Source organism: Tigriopus californicus, chromosome 9 (genome assembly GCF_007210705.1).
Source record: "Tigriopus californicus strain San Diego chromosome 9, Tcal_SD_v2.1, whole genome shotgun sequence".
NCBI classification, from domain to species: domain Eukaryota; kingdom Metazoa; phylum Arthropoda; class Copepoda; order Harpacticoida; family Harpacticidae; genus Tigriopus; species Tigriopus californicus.
The window spans coordinates 4,199,156-4,226,867 of NC_081448.1; the positions used below are offsets into that span (position 1 = coordinate 4,199,156).

Here is a 27,712-nt window from a genome sequence, read left to right on the forward strand (position 1 = left end):
TGTCACACATGTTGGTCAGAGTGAAGTGGAGGTTGGTTGTTTGATGGATTGCAAAAGCTCAGACAAGTGGAATTCATAATTCAGCACGATGTGGGCCTGACCCGTTTCATCCTTAAAGTGACAGATTTACGATCCATTTCAGAGAGGGACCCTTCAGTGATGCTCCAGGCTTAAGGACAGCAATGCAATGGAACAATGACGGACACGCTCCTGGGAACTTGAGAAATGAGCTGATCTGATGTGCGCGAGAGTGCATAAGTTTCCGGACTCCATTTCGACCATTGAGAGAACATCGTGAATTTGTGGGCTGAGAATGAATGGTTTGAAAGCAATGGGGTTCCAAAGGTGAAGCCAGGAAGTGCCAAAGACACTGAACGGAGGAAGAGAACGAGAGAGAAGGGCATTTATCTCAATTTCCCAGGGTGCAGAATTGAGCCTCCAATCTCGTTCCAACAGAGCCACGACCTCCCAACTCCCAAGGTAAGCTTGAAAACGGCGCTTCTTTCTCATAATCCCCCGCCAAATTCATCTTCATGTTGTTTAACCCTTGACGAGGAATGGATCTCATTAGAGAATCGGTGGAACTGAAAGAGATCCCGAGGTACGCTTCAAAACTAGCACGCTATAGGAAAAGAGATAGTACCAGCAAGTACTAATCATATACAGAGAAGGGTTGAAGAGGGTGGCGATGGCTAATCCCTCGTCACCACCTCCCTCACATTTGGCACTTGGTCACGGATAATGAACCTCTCTATGTCTGTCTTGATCCTTGATCCGGTCTAAAAGGAAAAGTAGGCCATGCCCCCCCTTTGCTCGCTTTTCTATGACTGGAGTGTTAAGTTATGGGTGAAAAATAGTGACCTTGAAGCGTGTTTGTCGCAATTGGCATGACTTGGATCCGGTTGACTAAACCCTGAGCTTAGCAAAATAAGTCCGAGGTATTTGCCGAACATGCACCAATTGTCAGCCTCGCCCTCATTTAGGGGAGGGAATTAATCAGACCCAAGCTCTAACAAGCTCCAAAAAGGATTCTGCTGCCACTTGGTGGCTCTTCCTTCTCTCGCGTATTCGTAGAAGGCTACAAAGGAGCCCAAGATTCCGTGAGCTTGGCCACGACCAATAGGCTTAAGAGAATTGGGGTTAGCTTCTCTTCATACAAGTTTCTAGGAGAGGCGGATGTGTGCTTGCTTTGCTTGGAAAGACGGAGTGAAGAGGGAGGGTGAGCCAATGTTGTTCCACAAAGGAGGGAAGATCATGCCGCAATTCTTAACTACCTCCAATACTCTTGACACGGATCAAAGTCAAAGAAAAGCAACCTTGCGCCATCTTAGGAGTTTCCAATTAACTCATAACTGACTATAGCATAATGAGACTAACTGGCTTGTACTAAAGTGGGTGTCTCGGTTGGTTGAGAGTAGGAGCTTGTCTGTCTACGTACGCAGTGTTCGCTCTCCCTGGACCTTGCACATTTATGAACTTGAGGGGCAAAGGCTTCAAGCGCAACTCACCAAATACTTTTTGTTGTTGCAAATATGTGCAGTTGTTGCAAGAATGTGACCTTCTCCAATGCAACGGATCTTCACTTAAATGCGACGAGGAGGCCCATATTTTAGACCCACTCATCGGGGAGAATCTTCCCCAATTCCAAATGCCATTCCAGCTTTGTTCTCATCCGATTAAACACACTCTTCCATCACTCTTGGAAGAAGAATCCTTTACGACCTCAAAAAAAGATAGAGATTCCTAATGAAAGTGAAGTCGGCCAGGCCACATTCCGCCGAGAGATTCATTTGTCTTCCCATTGTCAATTTAGCCAGATGAACAATTCCTTGTCTGATAAATTGTCTTTTTGCCATTCCACTTCTGAATCGGAGGATCCATTGCTGTGCATTGGTGAGCAGCCGGCGGACTTTTGTTACTCAGTCAGTGGTAATGAATCTCAAGGGTCCCAAAAAGTATCTAATCCACTCTTTTATGGCGGGCCTCTGCTCGATCCTCGTTCGAGTCCTCTCAGTCTCTCTCTCTCTCTTTCCACCCAAAGGAGGTTCAGGGTCCTCATGGGTCCCCCGTACCACTCCCTCTCAATATCTGGGGGTCGGAATGCATTCATATAACATACGACGTGGCCAATGCTAGTTTGCGTTATCTCTAACATATCTCATTTTTTGCCAATGCTTCACTGAACTGAGTGCCAGATATTCATTGGGCAAATGAGCTTATGGATTACTCCAATCCTTGGGTTGACAATTTCCAACCCCAGTTCCAACTTGTGCTTCTGAGCGTTGGGATTGCAGATCAAGGATTGATCGGTTTCATGTCCATTTAGGGGACTGGTGAATCGACCCGAAGCGATGCACTTTTTACAAGGCAAAGTTATCTGGTGGAATTGGACACAAAACGGGACAATTGGGTCTCATGGAACTGTGGAGAGGAGCTGAGGGGGAGAAGGGAGGCCTCCAAATCCATCCTCGGTTCCACTTTCGCCTTGGCGAACTGGCACACTAATAGTAAAGGATCTTTGTCTCCCCCTCTCCCCGCTGGCTTTTTTTCGCTTCTTTTCGCCCTGCCCTCCCTTGGGACAGTGTTTTCATTACCCATGGCCTGGTTTTCATGTGCTCAGCATGGGACTGCTTCCATATGGGATGGAACTGGGAGCATAGCATTGAGGAGAAAAGTCAAGTACCCATTTTCTTCCAAGACATACTCACCCACGCCAGCGAGCAGGGGATTCACTGTTCCCTTTGAATGATTCTTTTTCTTGATCTCTTGTTCAACTTTTGTCTCTTTCGTTCCTCATCTCCGATCGTTTGAAGCAATTGGGCAATTTGCCCGAATGTAGTCCAAAGGACTTGCACTACTTTAGCTTTTCATTTTTGTCAAACTCTGCGACAGAATGGATTAGTACTTGCGTAGGGCGGAATTATCCTTCGCCTTTATTCAAACTAAGGTTAGCACAAAAAGGCGACAAGGGCTATTTCAACGTTCCATCTACCTTGACCTGGTTATAAGCCTCCTTCAAGTGGGGAAATGGATCTTATACCCCAAGACGGCTCAGATTGAGGCGATGGATCTGGTCCAACGATCCTTGTCCGTCCTCCTGCAAGAATAAGGGAAAATCAAGGGGCGAGCAAGAAGTCACGCATGGTACACAAGTTTTATTTTAACCTAGAGGTACGAGTATGCTCTCGTGGAGAAAGTGAGAGCCAGATGGATTCTTATCCGCACTGTTTCTCTCCTATGGAATGGTGGAAAAGATGGGAGATTGGATGATATGCTCGTCAATAGTATTAGGGGCAGCATCTGTCGACCTTGAAAGAGAAAGTGATGCCTTGGCGAGATTCTCAGCCCCTCTTAACCATCAAAGGTGTCGTGATAACTTCCAGTCTGAAGGGAGTGATTGATGTTCGGCCTTTTTTGATCTTTTCCCATCTTTCTTCCGTTTGTCGTCTCAGCTCGATCAATACTGAAATGATATTTCGTTTGTTTTCAGAAATCACAATGAGCCCACCCAATCAGGTCTCAGCGGACGTCAAGCCTGCCAAAGATAATCCCATGACCGTAGGTACCAAGGTGGGAAGCAAATCTGCTTCTTCACCCGTGACCAGTCAATCCTCAGACCATTCCAGAAAACTACGTGGATATCTGGAGGTCAAACATAATCCTCAGAGTCTGAGAAAGACCCGCAATCGATTGCTGAAAAAGGTGAGTGAAGCACGCGTCATTTCCAATTTCCCACAGAGTTTTTCCCTTGGGTGTAACCCTAACTGATAGTGATGGGCCTCAATACCGACCTTCAGCACATTTTAGGGAGAATAATAGTGAGATATGTGTGGACAGGGAACAATGGGATAGTTGCGAATACGAGTGGATGAATGAATGAATGAATGAATGACCTTTGCCATGGAAAAGGTTCCAAAGGTGGAACAATGGCAGCCGTATTGTGGAGTTTTAGAGCGAAACTCATGTGGAACATGTTGGCAGCCATCAAGATGATCTTCAATCCCCAACCTGGACGGGAGCATCTCAGCAGGGTTCTGAATTGTTCCGGAAGTAGCTCGTTTCAGGTTGACTTGTGGAAGCGCCACAACTACCATTTTCCTGTTCCAAAAAGTTTCCTCTTGATGAACAACAAAGTTGGAACAGTGGGTAACTCTTGTAGCGTATTGGCAACTTGGTCATGAACATCATGAACGCATCAGACGTTTTTGTGCCCTGTCCATTTTATCAACTCGTTCACCCCCTTCTATTTGGGAACAAAAACAAGCTCGAGGAACACGAGATGGGACAATGGGGACCTTTTCTCTTCGTTCCAAAAGAACTACAAGTTCGCTCCAAGTGGATCCAATTTTCGAAATGTGCGAAAGCCACGCTAAGATCCAGACTTAACTGTGCCGCTAAAAATGCGTAAGACTTTGGTTCCACTTTTTTTAAGGATCTTCGCGATAATTCTTATTGGGGTTCACTTTCACTTTTAAGATCTCTTGGTGGCGTTTCTCAAGCCCAGGGACCCTATAAAGAGTATGGTTTGCAAGGGAGAGGAACGAGGCCCTTGGGACATCCATCCAATAGCCAAGTAGCAATAGAGTAGGGTAAGGAGCCGGGGACGTTGGAGGTCCCTTTGGTCTTCCCTCAAGATGCCCTGGAGACCTCTATGCGCTCTCGATATATCGCGTCGAAGAGACTGGTATTGCCAATAAAAAGCGATACATTGCCAATAGACGATTACTTTTCTCCTCGTGATATGAAACAACCAGCGATTCTTGAGGCACATTTTGGCACAGCGCTCAATGGAGTGTTTGATTGTTATTAGCGCTCTTAAACAAACCATGAAACAAGTTATGAGGACATTCCATAACAAGAACCTGCTGAAAGTGTTTTCAGGCAAGTGAGAGCCCAACTAACTGTTAATGAGTACAAAGGTATCAGCAACGGCTGCTTTCAGTTTCTCCGGGTATAAACTGCCACTTGAATAGTCAGAATTTACTAAAGGATCGCTCAAGGTCAACATCCACTTAAAGAAAGCGTCTGAACTTTCTATGGGAGGTAAAACCTGAGTAGGTTCCCTTGACTCATCTCTACCATATGACGAGAGCGAGGTGTATTCGGCTTTTCAAGTGATTACTTTGAAATGAACTACCTTATCTTTACTTTCCCCCCACCTTCAAACCAAAACCAAAGCTCCCAAGCAATTAGCATATGAATTCGATTTCCCTGAACTGTGGCATTCACAAAACCAACCTGATTGCCTCCTTGCCAGCCACCTCCCCCCTATTTCTCCTGGTCGTAGGAGTATGAATTCCAAGTACGTAGACTACTATAAAAGAAGGAGGGTGGGGTTGGAAATCCATTGAAATTTGATAAGTAGGTTCTGTCAAATCTTTGAGGTGAACAAAAAGTTGTGACATTTAACGCACAGGGTATGGCAAGCGAAATGTCTTCCTCCTTCTTTTGATTTCTCTTGAGGCTACCCAATCTGGGTGGCGGCAAGTTTCGGTATTTCGTACGCGCGCTTCATGGACTGTCAGCTGAGTTTGGTCACCCCGTGACGATCCTATATTCTTGGGGGGTCCAAAGTTTGGTTAAGCAATGATTCTATGGGAAAGTGGAAAAGTTTTTTTTTTTATCAGCATTGAAAGTCAAGAGGAAGTCTTCGAGTATTAAGGCTTAAGAAGAAGGCGACGCTTGCCTTTGGGCTGGGCAAGTTGAATGTATGGGGGAGAAATATACAAGAAGAAGAAAAAGAACGGAGGTGGAAATAAGTTCCAAGTGCCCGAGCACTTTCAAGTTTGGACCCAATTTGTTATCGCACTTCTAAGCGAGCCCAATTCACGACTCTTGGGTATGAAATCGGACACAGTTCCGTGCACTTTTGTCATCCGTACTTTTTCCGACTTAGCTCGACCTTGCCTTCTAAAAAGAGACCATTTCCATTCAAAAAGTTTAAACTAGTACAAAAAAAACAAATACCAACGTTCTTCAATTGCCCTACCAACGTACGGAAGTTGCCAGTCTGGTTGGCATTTTGAAAAAGTAGACCTTTTTCCCCAGAGAACCCAACCACCGAGTTCTGTCATATTTTGCTACTCATTCTTTGGACTACACCACCAACCATCAAGGCAAAAAGTAGGCCTGCTGGTGTACGCGAAATCCCCTTCGGAGTTGGAAAGGCATCCGGAACCATTTTCATCCCCCACAACGGATGACGAGCTTCATCCAACCAACCAACCATCCAACCAACTTATCATGCGAGAAAAGTTGAGGAAATGGGTATAACCTACTTCTTTTTGAAAGTCAATACCATTTCACCACCACAGAGGGAAGTGTACAAAGAAGACCGGGAGAAAGGGACGGAAAGAAGAGGTAGGTATGAAGAGACAGATGATAGTCAACTCACCACCACTTGGCTTTCTTATTCACAACGTTTAGGCTCCAAGAGAGTTTAGAGATCCACATGAAGGGTTATGTTCAATCAAGTATTTACCTATGTTCGATAAGCTGGAATCGACCACTTGGTTTGTTTGAACTCGGAGCTTCTGAGAGGTTTGTCAACTATACCTTGGACAAGTTTAGATAAGAAAGTTTCTCAAATATCTTTTGGAATATCTATCGAACATTCCCTCTTTGAATTATGGTTTGAACAAAGCTTTGTTTTGTCCCGAAATCTACCGCAAACCCATTCTGGTTGCCTAGGTAAATCGGCGGAGATAGCTTAAGAGGAACAACAACAAAACAAGATATTCCTGAGCGAAGTTTTGTCATTTGAATTGAATAGATTTTGTTACCAAATGCCAATTCCCAAAGTAGAATGGTACATGCATGTTTTCAATCTAGTAGCAAGTCGCGTTTTGAGATAATATAAGTCCAGTATCATCTACGTATTTCAAAACTTTGGAAATTTGATAAAGATTGGACGAACCAGTGGTTTTTATTACGAGCATTAATCAAAATAGATACATGTTGTTTTAAAAATGAAGGTAGCGCTTCGCTTCAAGTTTTTAAAATCAATTTCAATTTCATGTAAGAGCCTATTTTAAGGGCATGAGAAACTTGGCATTGATGCAATTCCTATCCCGTACACGTTTAACTCAGAATGAATGGCTGTTTTATTGCGATTGTTTGCCAGATTTATAACATCAACTAAACAGAGATGGGGACGCTCTCATCCACTAGCTCTCTACTTTCCATTCTACAATTTTACAATTCATGTCCTTGGTTGGTTGCTACCGCGTTGAAAGTGCGATCCACTTTATGAGCCTAGGCCCCACATCAGAGTTTACTTGATGCATGAATAGCAATAAAGAAACTTCAAACAGCCGAGCAACACCATCTGTAAATACTGGCTCTAAAAGTATTATCCACCTCACTCGACAGTAACTACCTCCATTTATTTAGTCTAATAGTTCCGACAACAAAAATGTTCGCTTCATTTTGAAAGTGAAAGAAAACGAGCCTCAATGAAGGAAGATCCCTTTGTCTCAAGTGAAATGGCGCCTGGAGCCAAAAATGACATGAATGTTGTTACAGCCGATTACTCTGGAAATGAAAGAACGAATAAGATGGGTCTCCCACCAAAATCTAGCTACTGTCAATCTTGGCTTTGTTCTTTTCCGTTTTCTCCGACTTTTCCCAAAGCCGTGAACAAAAGTTGAGGTCAAAGCCCAGATTTCGTTGGCCTAAATATTTGCCTTCAAAACTTGATGAGAAAACTTTTCCAGAGAGGGTTAAACATATGAGTAGACAGACGTTCCCAAATAAGAAGAGAACCCCAATGTTCCACTTTGCTTTGGGCTGGATCTCGAAGTTAAATGAACTTGCCTGGGTCTTCCAGACAATAATGGTTCCATTACCATAAAGGTTGTCGTCTTCTCGAGTGGAGATAAATCAAGATGGAAGTTGTCATTCCCAGTTATGTCGTTGATGTCTGCTCCTCTCTGTATAATACCCTCAAAAGAAGGAATCCTCCTAAGCCCGACTTACAATCCCAGAATGGAAACTAAATCGATCACTCCGGCATTGCCATTATCCGTGATATTCCTACCGTCAATCCCGACGATTTTTTTTTCTTATTCAACCCCTTTAATAGGGTTTTTACACCTTACCTTGACTAACGTCGCACTAATCCAGAGAAACCACATAAAAGGGGTTTCTAACATTAGGGATGATGTGGATTGACGGTACGTTGGTGGCAAATCCAGACAAAGGTGTTTGGAACTTGTAAGATAAGGGGGAGAGAAAGTTGCTCCGTTGATATGTGCTGTCATCAAGAGAGAGAGAGAGAGAGAGAGAGAGAGAGAGGACTTACTGCTTGGAGGCGGTGAGGGCGTGCCCACCCATGGGTTGTTCCCTTTGAGGGAAAGGGATAGTTGACGTGAGATCATCATCATCCAAGTTTTGTTCGTGGAGGGGATGAGAAAAGGATTGCCATTTCAGGAATTGATTTCTTGGCCTCTTATCCCACCAGGGTCTACGAGTGAGCTTGATATATAAAGAGAAGACAATTTCGCAAATGAAATGACTCATGCTCTCGTTGGTTTACGGATCACTTCTTGATGATGCGCGATTGCGAAAGTTTTGGATTGTTTTGGCAAATCTCTCACTCATCTCAACTTTCAAAAGTTGGCGTTGAAGGGAAAAAGGAAAGAGGAGAGAGTCCTATTACTTTCGCCTTTCCTTTTATTACTTCACATCCACTGTCTAAAACACGAAAGTCTCGCTTTCCTCGATGCCAATCAAGCTAATGGCTCTTCAATGCAATATTTTGGTGAAGCTACGTTTCCATCAAATTGACTTCATATCCCGTTCAATAGATCTGAGTTGTTTTTTTTGCTATCTTAGTGATGTACTGAAGTTCCTTTATCGTAGTTGATAGTCTAGAGAACCGCGGGTAGCAGAAGATGTACCGATACGGACGTGCACGTGTAACGTAAGCGGCATTTTTCGAAGTGTTGGACAAAGTTTGCACACATTGTCCTGCAAAGTTGAGACAGGCATTCGTGTTGAGCCGAGAGTTTGCCAAAAGTTATCAAAGAGCCCAGTTCATTTGGGAATGGACTTTGTAGAGCAATTTTCACCTTCTGAGAGACGATGAGCCTGTGAAGATGATACAAAACGTTGCTTCTCCTGCTCCAAAACATCATGGTCCAATTTCCAAATGGAACTCAAGGAACAAACAGATGAATGCATGCATGTAGGGTAGCTTGCTCTCTGTTTTGTAGATTAAATAACCAAGACATGATTCATTAGTTCCAGTCGCTTGTTTTTGTGGGATCTATTCTCCACCAGGATCATTACCCATGAAGTACCCGAGCGAACTCAGTGAAACCCTATCTCAGTCAAAATGAGACCATGAAAGTCAATAGCAAAGGGACTTGTTGGAAACTAGCCGCGAACCTCCCCCCCCCAAAAAAGCTCCGGAAGTAATCCCAGCGATTGGGGGCACAACTTGGGTGCCATATCTGTTCACGGACAAAGAGGGGAACATCCAACTTGAAATCTCAACCTCCGCTCAACCAATACGATCCATTGGAGTTTAGGTGGAAAAACACACACCAATTGGAATGGAATGACCTAATTAGGTTATCTCGGCACATCCACCCCGTCCACAGATTTGAATGCTAACTAGATCCTCAGGGCCTCTTTGGCATGGTTGACATTTACAAATGAAGTTACACTTGGCCGTTTTCCAAAGCCGCTAATCAGCGTTGGCCGATCTTGCGAAGAATTGAAATTGATTGGCAATCGAGGGAGAATTCCAATTAGTCTTCGTCGCTCCAGCACCGCCAAGAAGCGATTGATCAATCTGTATCCAAGCAAGATCTTTTCATATGAATGAGCCAACGATTGACCACAAGAAGCTTAGCAAATCTTCTCCCATCATGCATCGATGGGTCCCAAGTCCCAACGAATGTTGAAATTTCAAGGTGTCCCTTTCGACTTTTGCAGCGATGGCATCGACAATGGGTGGTTCTGGATTTCGTGGACACTCTCATGTCGGATTCTCCGGCTCTGATTGCCCGCGTTTACGGCAGTCATCTCCACGAAGATCGATCCTTGCCCATCACCACGGTCACCCTGACGGATGTGCATGCCCTCCATCGGGCTCAATCCAGGTAAGACATGGTTTGTCCACCTTCGAATTGCGTGCCAAAGACACGTATCCGTGATCTTTCAAACTGGCATTGAACTGAATGAGTTGGGTCGACGCTCTTGCCTGAGGAGTGAGCCATTATGGCTCGTGTATTGAGCCAGTGGCTTCGAGCATGTTTGACCAATCCTCATCAAAAGGTAATTAAGCACGAACCCAAGGAAAACGGGCTCCATCGTGATCTTCAGGTTACCTTTGCGCAAATCGATGTGATGCTTCATTAGAGCCAATCCCAAGACATTCAAGATCTCGAGATAGCAAGCTACTAGAAGGGACCTCGCTTGATCTTGACCTTGGATTTGATCGACAGTACCCTAAACCACCACTGGTTGGGTTGTGAGACGGGAAATTCCGTTTCTTTCCCTTCCAATGCCGAGTTCGTTCTTGTCGGTGTTCAATCAAGGTTCTTTTGAATTTGAACAGCCTTAACGCCCGTGCACCCATTTCCACTGACGTGCGCCTGTGTTCCATTAGTTCCACTTTTGATTCAATCCTTGCCTTTTCAGATCTCATCCATTTGCCTTTTCAATTGACGGGAGCACTCAATGTCTTGTTCTTTCGGGAAACTCCGAGACGGAAACTCAACAATGGATGAAACACATACGAGACCTACTTTGGCCAAGGTCATCCCCATCCTCGCTTTGGACCAAACCCGGTAAGACGTCAATGAATGAGAAGAAACGGAGAGAGGCTTTGTGGCCTCTGCTAGTCCGTACCTTCGTATGTATGTACATATCGCAAATGAGTCGTCAATATTTCGACGGCCCTTACCTTTTGCACTGATTTTTAGACCCAAAGGGACGGTACCAGGCATTCCCGGAAGATGAATGGGCAGAGAAAGAGAATCTCACGCATCCCTCACCCCTTTGCTCTGCTCATAAATACATCAACGAAATTGGTCACGTTCTGACATTTTGAAAGCCAGCATTTGTCCCCCATAAACACTCGTGCCAAATGTGCATTCAATTCGAGGGCATTTTTTCATCTCCACAACACATCATAGACACACTGGAACTGGCTTCCCGTAGATCACCAAATCGAGTTTGTCGAGCAATAGGATGAGATTTGATCAGAATGACGGTAAACATTGATACATTGATACATATACTGTGTACATACACATACGCAAGATTTGGGTTGGCTGACAGTCTGGCTGATTGTGATGGTCACTGCGAGAACTTCCAGTGTTTCCCACAACAATCAGGAATCAGAAAAGACTCTTTTTGGAAGGGGCTTCACTTTCAGCAGTGCGCTCGGCACCCAAAATGTAAGGGGTTCAGTGGTCCAAAAATATATGACCCAATAAAGATCCTAGAGATTTTGTGACGGGTCACCCCGATAACGTCGGATGAGCCTCAAGCCACACTTGATGAGGTCATCTTTGATGCAAAGGCCCTCAAAAATGGGATGGACACATTCTTCATCTCTCGCTCATCTCCTTTCCGCTATTCGGTAAAGGGAACGATATTGGACAGGGCAAAACTGAAACTTACCCTAAGATGTCGCAACATCAAAGGACGGGAAAAATGTCCCTTTCTCTCAGTAATTGTCATCACTGCTTTCTCTTATGGAAGCTCAAGAGAAATTCTGGCGAGGAAACGGATTGTGGGTGAGAAATGGGCTTCACAACTAGCGACTACTCACGCCTTTCTTTCTAGCATTTTGTTGTGGCTGAACGTCAGTTTTAGCGCCTAATTTCTCCAGACATGTTGAAGTGCTATGAGATATGTAAAGCGAAGAAACGGGCACTATAAAGACACCAGGGAAATGGAATCCCTTTATGTTGGACAAATAGGTTCGTATGCGCCACACTCTGAAGCTACGTCAAATAAAAAAAGAGATAAATCACTAGTGTAAACTAAGGTAAATGCTTACTTGGACGAAACGTGTAAAAATGCTCAAAAGCGTATTCTTACATGTTGGTGTAAGTAGATCTAGACAAGACCAGGGCAAGATATTTCTTGAATCACTGCCAAAAATTATTAGAAAAATGGGTTTCAAGTTTTCTCCTCAAAATGGATTCAAACCAGACTGGGAAATTACCCAGGTTTCATGAAAATGAGACCCAATTTCGTCTGAAGAAGAGCCAAGGGCATTTTCTCTCTTTCTCTTTTTTTCCGAGGCTTTAGCTCGATCAGTTTTAAAAGTTCATCAATTGCAATGGCCCCATTTTCCACAACTGCTACATAGGTTTCTTATGTCTGACGAATACCTGCGCAGTTGATGGACATTCCCAAAAGAAACTGGTATGGGAAAATGGCAGTCATATATGCCTTAATCTAAAGAATATTCCAAACCTTGATTTGTTTAAAACCTTCTGTTGATACCTTAGTTATTTAATCCAAAATATTTCCAAACATCATGCACATCAGCATAAAAATATATATCGTGAGCCAATGAAATGCTCTCTCCACATCATTGCAAGGTCTCGAATGAATGGAGCCAGTAAACCAATGTGACTTAGTTTCCTCATGTTGAACCTCTATATCTTTTCGTATAAGTGAGAGGTTCATCATCTAAAATAAAACGAGTACAAAAGGTTTAGAATGAATGCTCATTTACACTTTTCCCGAGCTCGTGCTAGGGTCTCTTGGAAGTTTCACACACCCAGTTGGACGAAAACAAGCTCGAGAGAGAGAGAGAGAGAGCTTTGGCAAAGAGAAAATAAAACAATCTGTTGTTCTTTCCTCGACTATTTGTTGAGGAACAGCACAACATCTTGAGTGGCAAAAAACAGCTCCAATGATTTGTGGCCCGACTCACCGCCCTCGATTCCTTGACTAAAGAAATAATTCACTTTCATACATGGCTAAGTCTGGCTGTCCATTGACACTTCAATGATGCTCCAGTCGCTGACCTTGTCAAAGTTTCATAATCAGCAAAAGTTGGTTGGCTCTTTGGCGGTCAATTCAAACTGAGGTTCAAAGCTTTGTGCACATATCATTTGGGTTGATTAGTTGGAGTAAAGCATGTCAGTTGTTTCTCTCAGTTCCAGCATAACAGCAAACATAGAAAAGCCAGTCTTACACGCCCCATTACATGAATTTCCCCCGTTTTTCGCCCCCAGGCAAATGAGTCGCTAGTTTGGCTTTGATGGGACGGGGAAGGATAGAGTATAAATGACGAAAGAATTCCCTTTTCGCCAAATGAGAGAAAACAACAACAAAAACGCCGCTTGTTCTTTCGTCAAGCAGTCAACGATGTTTAGGAGGGGGATTTCTCGAGTTCTAAAGCTCAATTGGGGAAGCAAGGAAACTGAGGCAAAGAAGGAAGGAAGGAGGGAGGACTTAATTAATCTTGAGCTGCGTCTCCGGGATGGAAAAAGCCAACTGAAAGTGTTAATGCCCAGCCAAGTGGACGAAAAGTATTTTGAACTTCCAAGTCGTTGATGAAGACGCAAGCACTTCATGGTGTGTATCATCATAATTCCGGGTTCATTAATTGCAATTAATTCCAATGCCATGGGATGTCATGCTGAGGTGAGGCTCAACGGCGTGAGGGACCATCCATTGTAATTGGTCTTACCATGATTGGAGGAGGCCCAATGATGGCGATGATGATTGTGATGGGCAATGCTCTTGAGTGGATTTCACATATGAATATCGTGCTCGAGAAATGGTTTCAATTTCCATGCCAGAGTGCAATTATTCTGTCGGATCGTGTAAGAGATATCCTTGGGTCCTTCTCTTTCTCTCTCTTCAGTTGGTTGGTTGGTTGGTTGGTTGGTTGGTACTAATGGCCAACGTACGACATGCTTTTAATTAGTAGGTGTCAAAACCTTCGAGGATTCATTTTCAATTACCCACAGGCACAACGAGAAAGGACTCGGTTTAAGGGTTACCTCCATGTACTAACCATCCAGTTTGGTCTCTGTTATTATGCCAAGCTCCTACTTCGAAGCCAAAGATAGATGAGCATTGGCAATTCCTAAAAATACCTCAGTATTAGCCAAATCATACTCGGAGCATAACTCAGACTGGTTCGCGACAGCAGGCATCGCATAAAAATCTTTTGGGATATGCATGAAGTCGAGGATCAATTCATGCTCCGAAAACTCGTTTTGAGCTTCACCAGAAGTCAGCCAACTAACTAACCATCCAATCTAAGAGTTGGTTGGAAATGCAATCAACAATGAGCCACTCACTGACAGAGTCGCAAAAACTTTACGGTCTCCGACTGACTGACTCTGGAAGCAACCATGCTCCTCACATAGTAAATCCACTTTGATCAGGAGAAAGTAAGTCAGTAGTGGTTGGGTTGACAAAAGAGAATCAGGGACAACTGCAATTGATGTCAAATGCCTCGTGAATATCAATAGCTGGAGCGGGTGCCAAGGATAAACCAGGGTCCCAATTTTCACCCCACTGTTTCTCCTTGGTCTCCTCCTCATTTTGGTTTTTGTTTCAAGAGAGCCGAGCACGAACACCACATTTAGAAAGGTTCATCTCTTTTTTGAGGTCGTAAAAGTCTGCTTTCTCCATAAGTAGAATGCTTTGAGAGGGTCTTATTATCAAATTATCCCAATTATGGACACATTAAAAAGATGAGATTCTAGCATGACTCGCGGGCTTGCTTTGGAATATGCGAGGTGTTAAGCCAGACAAGATTCGAGCTTCCAACCGATTCTTCTTTCTTTTAGACCCCGTTGGCTTCTCTTTTGGCACCGATCTCTAGCTCTCTGCCGACTGCCTGCTTCACTTGGCACGAGCAGAGTTGTCATAAATGTCCTGGGGTCAAAAGACATTGTCATGCATCCTAATAGCAAACACAGAACATGAGCGAGATAAGCAATCTGATGTGTAAAGTGGCCAGCCATCTTGTCTGGACTACTAACTGACTCTTTACATACATGTACTGGTCGTTTTGTTGAAATGAAGCGGTAATTTTGAGGACTTGGAAATCGACGAACCAATTGACACATTTACTAATGTGGTCGTTAGCGGTGCCTCTGATCCCTTCTCATTTTGTCAATACACCGTCTCTGTTTGACTGAATGTCTTGTGATTTCTCTTTCTGACATGGAGAGACTCGGATTTCACCATGTTTTTGTGGCGTTCTGTGGCGTTCCCTACCTCTTTCACCGAATTTCACGGATTTCTCTGGCCAATCTCCTAATGAGAGAATGAATGACCATTCCGGCGATGGACACGGCGATGGATTGCCTCTCTGTGGACACTCATCCATCTCGGTATTGGTGGGGGTGAAAGCTTTTTGTGACCTGTCACCGATGGTTAAGAGTCAACTTTGGCCTGGCTGAAGACGAGGTCTCCGTTTTTGGAAGGGGTCTAAGTAGGTCTCCTCCGAAATGTTTTGGGTGTAGCTTTTAAAGATTACGTAGAACACATTGCATTCCAAAGCCAATCAATACGATAGTTGCCGAGCCACATGGAGCCAGAGAGAGGACAGCTGATTCAATAACAGCATTAACGGTCTTCCACCCATCATCACGTTTTTTTGGCCCGTCCAATCTTGTCATGTAGCGATTAGATCAGAGTGCGAAATTGGAAGCGTTTCCTATCCGAATCCTTTCCTCATCGTGCGATTCAGTTACCGAAAGATGAGGAGAGGAAGATAGTCCAACAGGAAGAGGATATCAAATTATGCTCGAGATCTGTCGCCTAACTCTTTCCCAAGACAGATTCACGAACGAGTGCAAATGCACGTCATGCGGACCCAATCAATCAGTCTATCAGTCAGTCAGTCAGTCCAAAGAACCTTGACAGGTCACCATGGAGGTAAATATTTGAAATCTCTCAGGTAGCACTGGCCACCCTGATAAAAGCAAATCTAGTATCTACGAAGTCAATTAGGACCTGAAACGCAAGATGGTTCAGTGAAGCTTCAAAATGGGTTGCACTTTCCCAACGACTCATGTTGCCTTTTAAGATAAGCCCAGGGAACTCGCTCAGGTTGGTTTTTTGGTCTTCTCCCTTCAAGTTGTACTATCCAGAATTAGGAACGAAACTGATTTTGCAACTGCTGCAGAAAAGGAGTCAGACCTTTTTAAGTGGTGCAGACATTCTCAAGATGAAGAGTGACTTGCCAGTGATTACACCCAATTAAGATGAAAGTCGATCCGTATTGAAAGTGTTCACAAAATCGGTTTATCGTCTTCAGTGAGTTTTTTGATTCCTGGCCATCGATGGTGGTACGAATAGAATGTATCTCCTTATGAGTGCGTACAGTTTGTTTGTCTGGCTAATCTAGTAGGAGACGCTTACCGCCGATCGAGCTTTGAAAAGGAGGGAAAATAATGCACTTTTCAGGCCTCTCAGGCCTGTCATGCCATCATCCATCCAAACACGACCAACCAACCAAACATCGGCAGGAGCATCACTTTTTCTTTCCTTCATGGCCGTCGTCGCCCTCTCGTTTATGTTTTTCACCATCACCTCCATTATCAACATCTTCTCAAGAGCTTCTTCATTGGAGGATCATTTTGCCGTGGGATCTGTGTTTAGAAAGAATCGTCGTTGCTATTCAGGTGTGTTTAATAGTTCAGAGACTTTGGCTTGACACCCAGTGATTTCCTCCCCAAAAGATTTGCTTTGTGTGTGTTCCTCCTTAAAAGAAGCTAAGAAGGAGGGAGGATCATCGATCCAAGTGCCTTTTCCGTGAAATCAATCAGGTAGTTGGCCCTCCATTATCTAGAGAAAGAAGAAACTGCTTGTCATTTTCATGTTAAGAGATAGAGATTTTATGTGAATTGAGAGGAGGTCCCATTGCATCATCGTCATCTTGCGTATGCACTTACGAGAGAATCTGGCCAGGACAGAGAACTTAATGCCTGACGTCTGATAATGATAATATGTTGATTGGAGCCAATTCCACGCATCTCCTCTCTGACGCATGAACATCTGATCCAAGACTTGGGATGACTCGGATCATCCGGATTCTCCCAACAGCATTCACTTTATATTGAGGTGGTGAGAATATGTTTGTGAGCCTAGAATCTTCTTCAAATATCAGGCTTTGTATCGCGTTATGGCAACATGTCAACTAGTAATTTGGGGTTACAATGGCGCCGATGTGAGATATGGACCACGACTAGACCCCAGTCGTGACCATACAGTTGATCTCATATCCGGCTAGAACCGAATGGTTGCGAAAAATCCCACCACCCTTTGGCGCTGCTTATTGCACACCGGTAATGTATGATTTATGACATACCAAGAACTGCCAATCTCAAGCTAGGGTGGACGGACGATGAGTTTTATCTTGATCTACGGACGAAGAGCTTGGAATGAATGATCTTCGTTCTTCAAGCTTTAAGTCCAATGAGTACGGGAAAGTCGGAAGCCCATTTCTCATGCCAGGCTGACATGAGATCTGATGTCAAAACTTGAATGTAGACGGCTGAGCTGGACAACTGATGCTAAAGCCTGGAGGAGAAAACCTAGGCGGAGGTGACCAATGGTCACTAGGGGGCTAGGAAAAGAAAGTCCACCTTCATCTGACAAATGGTCCTCGGTTATGACTTCACTTGGAGGGGATTGATCCATTGATCTTCATGCATTGAAGCTTGTGGAAGGTCAACCACCCTTGTCTGTCTAGAAATATTCCAAGGAGACGCAAGCGAGCCACGATTCAGAAGTGTGAAGGCCTCGTTCATTTAGCAATGCAAACCGCGATTCAAGCCTGATCAATCCAGGACATCACGTGAAATGGCAAGACTTGACGGTATTTGTTGTGATAATTCTGCTTGCACCGCCCGTGGTGAATCTGCCAGGGTCGCGAACGAGGGCTTAAATGAAGCACCCATAATCAGACGTAGATCTACTACAACTGATTCCCAACTTCATTTCGCGATTAGGTATTTCCAGGGGAGTTTCTCCTTGACATTTCTCTATCTCGGGTCATGGAGAGGGGGGGGAAATGCCATCCAACATGGGCTTATTTTTTCCGGCTCCAAGAGTCTCCCCCGTTTTGAAGGGCTCATCATTGAGGAGAAATCTCGTTGTAGGGTCGTTCGATTAGTCGCACAGAGTGTTCAAGAACCAATTGCGCCTTTGAGAGTTAAGGCTTTGACTTCAAGGATGTACTTGGGAGTGCGAAGGGCCCATGATATCCATTAAGACTCGCTTGAGAGGCCGCTTGCCACTCACTGTAGATGGAGTCAATGATGCATACCTGATTTGGCTTTTGATCAAGGTCAATGGTAGTCTCCTAATTCGCGCTTATGTCTTTGTCAGCGATCTCCGTTTATGGCTGATTTACTCTGGGATGGATGACGAGATGTTGGGATCGAGTTCAAGGAACTGCTGGGAAGATCGAAGAAGGAGTCAGTCAGTCAGTCATCTTCAATGTTGTACAAAATGTTAGTACCTCATAAAGTCGAAGTTTCCTCGGAGGACTTGGCTTCTTCCGCCTCGAAAATGTTATACCCTCTAGGATCTAGTCTGTAGTGAACGACCGATCAAACTGAAAGAAGGGCCTCCACGTCAATGATTCGATTCTTGGGGTAAGGATCCATTCAGCGTTTCATTCATTCGGCCAATATCAGGCCCATTTTCCTTATTCGAAAGTACGAGTTTTCAACTTTTCAACTCAGACAACAAGTCGGTTGCTCACTAATATTGCCAGCGTCTCGTCAATGAAATGTAAGCGACAGCTGGTTCCAGACATGGCAAACTAGAATTCCTCATTTTATGCGTACCTTTTGGCTGCCCCATCTCGTACATCATCGTTATGCTTCTCCATTAAACCAGGTTCATTTGCTTTGGAAGTGCTCTAAAAGCCCAAGATTGAGGAAGAAGCTTGTAAGCTCAGGATGTAGGAGAGTGAGTGAGTGCACACGACACTAGCCATCTCATAACAATCACATTTTATTGAGAATTCTCTTTGACGATCGCTCAAGAGTCAAAACGATCTGATAGAATTCGACGCAGTGACACAAAATCCTTTTCAAACCAACTCGAAATGCCCATAAATTGGTTGGATCTGGGTCCACTTTGAAATTCGATTAGACCGTCAAGTTTTTGAGCCAACTGGAACCTTGTTTCGTATTGAACCGAAATCCACCCTCTCCTATATCCCGAAGTACCCGCATAAAAATGTAATTGGTTTTGTCTGGTGACAAATTACATTGTAAGCCACTGAGACATGCTGGTTAGAGGCCACATTGTGAAGAAGCGCTAACAACGAGTTCTGTTATAGAGACAGCATTCGGCTCCGTCTACAGAGTCCTCTATATTTGGACACAGAAATGGAACAGGTTGGATCACGGTCCACAATCATTCCCTTCAACAAGAAGGGGAGAGTTTTGAGTAAGGCATGCATTCAGCCTTTTGGAACGGGATGGGCGAAGCATAAAATCCCGTCTGGCATGTATGGGAATGAACGAATGATAAACTGAAATGGCACACCATGAATGCAAAGGAACAGGGAGAAAAAAAATTGGGGACCTGAGAGTCGGTGGTGCCTCATATCATCGGCTGAAATGAAGATTTAGCTTGTGCTTTCGCTTAAATGGCCCTGATTTATCTCGAGGTAAAATAGAATAATGTTGCTCTGGTCATTGATCCCGAATTATGACTCAGAACAATTTCTCGGATTCCCTCGGCGTGGACGGATCCACGGATCTCGAGGAAAAAAACACGGATCGTATATTTGCATTTATATAGGGAACGACCATCTTCATCTCCTCCCTCGTCATGTTCATTGAAGGAATCCCTGAAGTATTTTGAAGTATGTGGAACAACTACCTACCTACCTACCCCTTTCCACATCCCTTTTCTAAGGAGCTAACCAAGCTACAAGTCCTGGTTTCATTGATGATGAAGAACGTAGTTGCCTGTTTGCTTGGCTTGTTTAGCTGGTTGCATGGTTGGTTGTCGTTGTGGCTGAGGTCTCTCTTTCAACTCTACCAAAAGCTTGAAAGCTCAACAACCCTCTTCAACCTCTTGAAATTCACTTTGAGAAATGAAGTGCTTCAAATGGGTCGGACTCTGAATAAATCCCAGATTCTCCAAAGGCAATGAACGAAAGGCACTTATTTACGAGCAACTTTCGGATTATGAGAATTTTTTTAAAAAAATGCATATCTTTTTCGCTCAAAATTGGCCAAGCTTTCATTTCAGTATTTGACGAAGCCAAGCAAATGGCAGATTGAATCAGCCTGAGAACTTTAATGACTCCATAAATGATACGGAGCTGAACTTCATACCAAAGAAGTGCATTTCCTTTGTCTCATTTCTTTAGCAATTTCCATTCAGGAAGATGCTTAGAGCGATGGATTTCAATTGGCACACATGTCGAAAGGAGTTGGGAATGCAGGATCGTGGTCATATTTTGGCGGATCAAGTGAATTGGTCTCCTGACTTCTGACTTCGGGATGGGATGAGACGAGAAAGTTGATGTGACAGTTGTTTCTAGTTGGGTGGTTAGGCCGCATAACCATAAGGGTTTAGAGTTTACGAGCGAGATTCAGTGCTGACAATCATCATCCTTTGATGTCGTCGTAGGTACATCTAAAACCTCTCGGGTAGGTAGGACAGGTTCGCGCTATGGGCTATGGATATGGGCTCTAACTCGTTCAGGCATCACGATTGTTGAGCTTCCAATGCTTCTCGACAAGACTGACAGTAGTAAGGAAGCAATTTTGCTTTATGATTATTGTGGTCCCAGGATTTTTACGACCTTTTTGCGAGTAATCCGTAGTTGTTGTAATAGTAGGAGAAGTAGCGGTAGTTGGGGCATGTGAGCAGAACTTGCCCTTCCGTGGTCTGAGAGGGGTAAAAGATGAATCATAACATTGGAGAGGGTGAGATGTTTCCACTCTCGGTTTTCTGTTCGAAGCATAGCTTTGCAAAGAATGTTAAGTGGCTCAAGTCAGTCGATCACGATTGAAGCGATCTAAACTACTAGTATAACTTCTTCTTCTTCTTCTTGTAATGCATCTGCCAACAACCATCATCGATCAAGTATCGCTTTGAAATCCTGAGAGCTTCCTGTTGATGCAGTGATCCCTTCAGTCCTATCCCACTATATGTAACGACAACTATTGCTATTTGTGAATGGATTCAGGAACTCGAGTTGGGGGCTCTCATTTCCGTGAACGAAAGTGAGAAAGAGATTGGATTTGCCGGCTTCCGTTGCTTTATGGACAACAATGGTGTGCCAGAATACCATAAAACACCGTACTGATCGATGGCTTTTTTGGATAAAATGTACAGAAGAAAAGGATTCGGCGAGTGTAAAATAACTTTGACAATACATTCGATTGTCGAGGACTCTTCTTGTCCATCGCGAGATCAAAAAGAGCGAAATGAGGCTAATCAGGTAAAAATTGGATTTCCTGGAATTAATGCAGAAAAGAAAGGAGGGGAAATGATTAGTCAAGGCTGGGATGCCTTTATGAGCATGGGCGAGATTGGGGAATAGATGGCATACTTTTTGGGACTGGAAACAAGCCCACTATGGAACAAGGCCAAACCTTTGAAGGGGAGGGGGTGAAAAGGGGAGACTTTTTAATGTTGGGAACACTGAAGAGGGATAGAAAATTCCCTCATTGCGGTTGGCATGAAAATTCTCTTTGAGACTGATCTCTAATTATCTTTTTTCCCCAAGCTTTTTCATGATTTCATTCTCAGAGACAGAGCGGAAGAGAAAGAGTGCCTGGCTCATCTGGAAAGCATTGGATCCAATCCGGTTGGAAGCGTGCTTTCCAATGGTAGGGGCGGGTGCTTCAAGGTTTGTGGAGCAAGGAGATGGGAGAAGTTCCAGATTTGCATTTCCACTCCAGCTCTTGCTGGGGTGTCAGGTTAGGCCACTTGAAGAAACTGGAGATGGCATCGCGTGTTCCAGGAACATCTGGAAATTGGACGAGCACGTTAAAAATGCAAATTTCACGCACATTCTTATCAATACACCCGAAAAGTGTGTCGCAACGATACCGAAAGGAAAAGGCACCTGCTTTCCCCATTTCAACTTCAACTTCTTTGGGATGTTGACGATCTTTCCCCCTCCTTTGAGTATCACTTTAAAAGAATCGGTAAACTTATACTTAGTCGACATTGTATTGTGGAACAAACGATGCTGTCTACTGAGAGAGCTCCACTAGAGGGTGGTGGGACTCTGATGGAATCTGTCGCCAAGAGCGCTATTGCTTTTAGGGTTCTTATTTCAAAGCCCATCTTAGTGGTGCTCTTTATTGAAAGGGAAGCTAAGAATCTGTCTCTCCTTCCTGTTCCAATACAAAAGGGTGGTACCACGAGGGGATGAAGCCTATGTACGACGTAGGAAGAGGAAGAAAACGACGAAGGAGTAATCGGAAGCTGAAAGCCCCATTTCTCCAAGGTGATCTTTAGAAACTCTAGATCAGGCTTGTCGTTCCACTTTCCTCTTCAAATTTGGATGCATTGGCTAGGATTGAGAGAGAAGTACCTTCGAAAGAATAACGTTAGTCAGGTAGCAAGGGCCTTCAGGCCTGTAATGTCACTTTCCTGGGTTCTTCCTCCAGATGTTGCACACCGATTTGTGAACTCAAACTTCCCTGAAGTTTGGGCAGCATGCTTGAAATCGTCCTTGAACAGAGTGGTTTTGTCTCTTTTCAGATTCGATATTTGACGTAAGCCTAATCGACAACGTTCACTCTGATATTGCCCGATTGCGTGGTTTCTACGGTCAATTGGTGATCGAAAGTAGGGAAGTTTTACTCGTGGAAGCCAGATCAGGGGCAGATCAGATCAGATGGCCAACCAAGGCCCTCAAGAAGTGGTTCTTGGCCAAAGATACCATAAATAAGAAGGAAGACAAAGACAGGATTGTGGTGCTCATCACACACAAGTAAGACCAAAAGGAGTCATGATAGCAGCTTTTAAGACAGCGATAACAACTTTTCCATTTTTGCTTCATCAGGAATTGTTCGAGTGCAGAGGGTATTTTCACGTTCTACTCGAATCGAGCCAAGGACATCATCAACTCCCTACATGCTGTGACAAGAAATCAATCCGTGGTCCAGCCTTCCGCTTTCCAAAGTGGAACACCCAATAGCAATTCCTCAAGTCTCGGAAGAGGTCGAACTTCAGGCAAAAAGGCGTCATCATCAAATAAAATGAATCCTCTTTTGGCCTTTCTTCGTCGGAACCAATCTCCTAGTGGGGGTGAAACAGCTCCTGGCAATCAACAGGGATCAAAGGCCAAAAAGTCTATCTTGGCAAAAAGTGTCAGTGTTATGGACCATCTCTCGTTGAGCGGAAAGCGAGGGCAATTAGACGAGTGTGTTGACCTCGGGGGCTTCGAGGATCCACGACGAGGAGAGTCATTGGAACGCACGATTGGCGGAGGCTGCGTTGGCTCTGGGGGCCTCGTCAACTCTTCTACTTCCAATTCCATTCACGGCGATAAGAAACGCAGTGCCAGCGAGTCGGATTTGCTTAATGTGAACAATAAACAAGGGTGTGTGCCAGGGAACGAAACAGGAGGGGACAAGTGCCAGAACGAGTGCGAAGAGGGTTTTTACCGAAGTTTTGATGACATCGATGACATCGACGACTTGGATGTGCTTGCCAACAGTAACCCATTAGAGGCGGCCGTGGTGCTGAGATCCCAACTTGAAAACGAATATGCTCTGGGTGAGGCCAGATGCTCCTTTAATTCGTCCGATAGTGGCAGAATGTCAGACACGTATGCAGAGACCTCTAATTCGTCAGTCACGTCTTCGTCGAACGGAAGCCACTCGAACCGTCTGTATTCAAACACGAGCAATTGCTCTGGGGATTCGGGTGCCCAGCTCTCAATACATAGTGATTACTCCACTTCTGGAAATAGCTCGAGTAACAATAACAATCATAATGGCTTCAAGGAAAATGCTCTGGGAGTCCTCAAAGAGCAAGAAAGTCCCAACTACCCTCCTTTTGACAACGAGCTCTATGGTAAGTCCATATCCATTGCCACAAAAACCGGAAACAACCATCATCATTTGTTGTCCGGAGCCTCATGTTCCACTTTGGAGAAACAGACTCCCTCCGTCGGGGGTGGAGGATCTGGAGCTAGAACCGAGTACGAGGACCCCACCTACTCTCACATCTATGAGGATAATCATCATCATCATGGCTTGTTGTCTGCCCAAATGGGCCCCCCACCGCTCCCACCTCGTTTTGCAACGGTCCGCAAATCTTTTACTCTGCCTCATAACATGAGCGGTCATACGGCCACCGCCAAAGTTGGCGAAGGCACGGCGGAAGGCCAAGAAAACAATGCCAAGAGTAAAGACTTGTCCAAGTACTTTGGTTTACATGATCAAGGACCCGGGAGTCCAAGCAAGGAGACCGCTCAAATGGTGGCGTTGCAGAACTTGCCCCTTTCACTTAGTCGGCTGGACGAACAGAAGAAGAGGAACCTCGAGAAGTTCTTTGGAATTCAAAACACGTTACAGAATTTGGAACAACATCGTCGTGGTCAGCATGAGGGAACCATTGTGGTCAGCAATAATGGTGCAGAGCTGGGGGTGTCGGGAAGCAAGTTGCCATCATTTCTCACATTGCCGAAAACAACACTATACCAAAATGGCCAGCACCAAGACGTTTCATCCCCAACTTTAAGCAACACCAATGGAATGTCCACCAACCCACGCTCAAGACCAAATTCATTGGGCTTTCGAATGGATCATTCGTCTTTGGACCCGGCCCTAGACAATAATAACGTCACTCCTCCCCCAGTCCGGTTTCGAGCTAACAACTTTAGAGCCTTTAATAAAACCCTCTCTAGGTTGACTGCTCTTGAACCCGGTGAGAATTCGCGATCACTTCCAACCACGCCTGATTACCCACCTGAACTGGACTCGCCCCGGCGAAAGAACTTGGCAAAGTTCCTGGGTCTAGGAAACTTCACCCCGAGCTCACCTACCACTCCCGCTCCAATGGGTTTGCCTTTGGGCAGTCCGGCTCGCGTGTGCACTCAAGGACATCAGGGTCTTCCCCCTCCCCCAACGAATGGAATTCTCAAAAAGTCCACTTTATCCAACTCCACGCCAATGGACTTGGAGTGCGGTAATGATGAACTGACATGCACGAGTTCTTCTTCGATGCGATGGCAAAGTAACGATGGATTGGCCACCCCCGGTTCCTTGCAAGGTGGTTGCACCCCCTCTTTCCTCACTCCGATGGGATCGCCCCGAATATTTGGGCCCCAACACACAACTTTGAATCCTTGTAATCAATCAATCTGTGATGTCCCGAGCTGTGGCCCGAAGCAATCAAATTCCATGTTTAGCATCGCTCTGGCAACAAATCCGAACTCTTCGTCTTCTTTCTCTTCTTTCCACACGGGTAGCCTTCAACGGGGACCGCTTCAATACCCTTTGCAGTCAGATTCCACCAGAGGTGCGAGATCTTGTAGCCTCCAACGAGGATCCACCCTCCAAGCCACGCAGCCCCCCAAGCTGAATAGAAAACAAGAAAAAAGTTTGACGAGGAGTGCCACCCTAGATGACCTAGAGTGGCAGAAGACTCAGCCGGTTGTTTGGGTGAACAACAGTGGCGGCTGCTCTTTTCGCCGGGGGCGGGATATTCAAATGAGACGGCACAGCTTCCAGCAGCAGTCTCAGACCCACTCAACCTCCATTCATAACTCAAGTGTCATCTTGACAAGACGAAGTCAAAGTTCAGCGGGTGACAACAAGCACGGCCCTGCGGGGTTTCACAGAGCCCATGCTCCTCCCGGTGCGACAAATCTCGATCTGGTAGTTCGACCCTCATCCAGTTTGTGTCATCACCAGACGCCCTCTTCATTAGAGAACCTTAATTCATGTCCCGAACGTGGTTCGTCACCGAAAGTTCCCAAAGGCATCCTGAAACGTGAACCCGTGTACTTGACAATGGGTGGGAGTCGGCTGATGAATGCTGCGCCCGTTTTACACTTACAACAAACTGGTAGTAACAAAGAGCCAGATTATCTGGATATGAACCGCGGATCGAGTCGGATGGCATCCATGCCTCGTCAACGCCAAAACTCTGTGTCTTTTGATCAGAGTCTCTCACTATCCGGAGTAGAAGCTCAAGGAGGAGGATTACCTTCTGGGAGCTTCCAACACACCATTCAAGCTATTGTCCACACATCAGATAGCCCTGGGCAGCAAAAAACTATTGAGGCTTCGGATCAAGATATTTATGATGGAATCACCGTGGTTGAATCGCAACAAATCTCTGAGAAGTAGTCGGGAGTTCAGTCCCTCATAATGATGTGTTCATGTGTTTCGCCACCCACAAAAAAACTGTCTTCCTTCCATAACCTCCCCCCCCCTCTCTCCCTCTGTACTTTGCTCGATTTTTTTAGTCCGTTTCTTTCCATTTCCAGTTTTTGCTATCGACTTCGAATATCAAAGGAACGAAACTTTTTTCGGTGTGACTCGGCTGTGATACTTGGGATTATTCTGGCTCACATGCACAGTACACATTCACTTACACATTCTTGCAGTGGTACTTTTGAACATAGCCTATGTGATGTGTGCAATGTTAAAGCCGAGCTCTCTTGTAAATAATCGTCGTGGAATAATAGTGTAGCGTGGGATAAGAAGAGGCCGCCTCCAAAGCATGAATACATCCGTATTATGTACGTAGAAAGGGAAAACAATTTCTTTTGAAGAAGAACAAGAACAAGGAAGGCAAGCAAAGAACCAAATCCCGAATAATGCGGGCACAAAAAAGCGAGCCAAGCGCAAGTTTTGCGCAATGAAAACAGAAATTTTGCAAATCCAGTTAGGGCCTCGTAAAGTAACTTTTACAACTACTCTTCCCGACTTGAAACAATGTTTGGAAGTGACTGATAATAAAATGTTTCTCATTCAAATCTTCATGATGCTCTTGTCTGATGTGTCTTGCAATAAAAGCTTTTGCAAAAAAATGTTGCTGAATTCCCCACTTGATTGCTGTCTTGTCACGTCTTCATGGCGAGACTGAAAAAATGCCCATAGCTAGCTAGCAAACATATTTTTTCGGAGGTGATCCAGAAAGAAATGAAACATGGATAATTGAATTCATGAGAGATTGAGTGATATGGAACTATTGGTTCTTGGTCGGCTTCAGAAATCTGACATCGCGTCTCGAATTGATTCAAGCCAATCCGAACTTGATGCTATACAAAGTGCCCTCCTAGCTTTCGGCTTCAAAATGAGTTAGTTGTTAGAAGCACCACCTGGGGATTATTGAATCAAAATGTAAAATATTGAAGGCGTATCGATCACCCATTCTCCGAGATTGAACACTTTAGCTCCGGGTAATAAACCTAAGAAAGCCCCATTTTCGTGTGGAAGTCAGTCCCTCTTTGATCGAGGATTTAGGGCCCAATCGAGCACGTCAACCAATGATTGAGGAAAGTTATCAAATGGGTCGGCGTATTCACGATCAAGGATGACCGTTGGTAAAACTAAGCCAAAGTAGGATCAAGCTTTTAATTGTTTCAGTCCCTATATTTTCGATCTTCTAGCACGCGAACTCCCGGTATGATCTGGTGATATCATCCTTGTTAAAGGATTAGTGAGTTTTATTGGGGTGCAATTGCTCTACATCAAAAGACCCCCATTAAGATCGAGTCACTGGAAATCTAAGCTCAGTGGAAAAACCCATCTTG

General features: G+C 44.7%; 1 protein-coding gene across 1 annotated transcript; it reads left to right on the forward strand.

Moving 5' to 3' along the window:
* LOC131886946 (uncharacterized) lies at window positions 1-26,440 on the forward strand. Its single transcript, XM_059235416.1, has 6 exons — window positions 1-480; window positions 3,491-3,702; window positions 9,943-10,109; window positions 10,651-10,799; window positions 22,699-22,930; window positions 23,003-26,440. Exons 2-6 carry the CDS (start codon window positions 3,499-3,501, stop codon window positions 26,298-26,300), a joined length of 4,050 nt encoding a protein of 1,349 aa, XP_059091399.1. The 5' UTR covers window positions 1-480; window positions 3,491-3,498; the 3' UTR covers window positions 26,301-26,440.
* The last annotated feature ends 1,272 nt before the right edge of the window (window positions 26,441-27,712 follow it).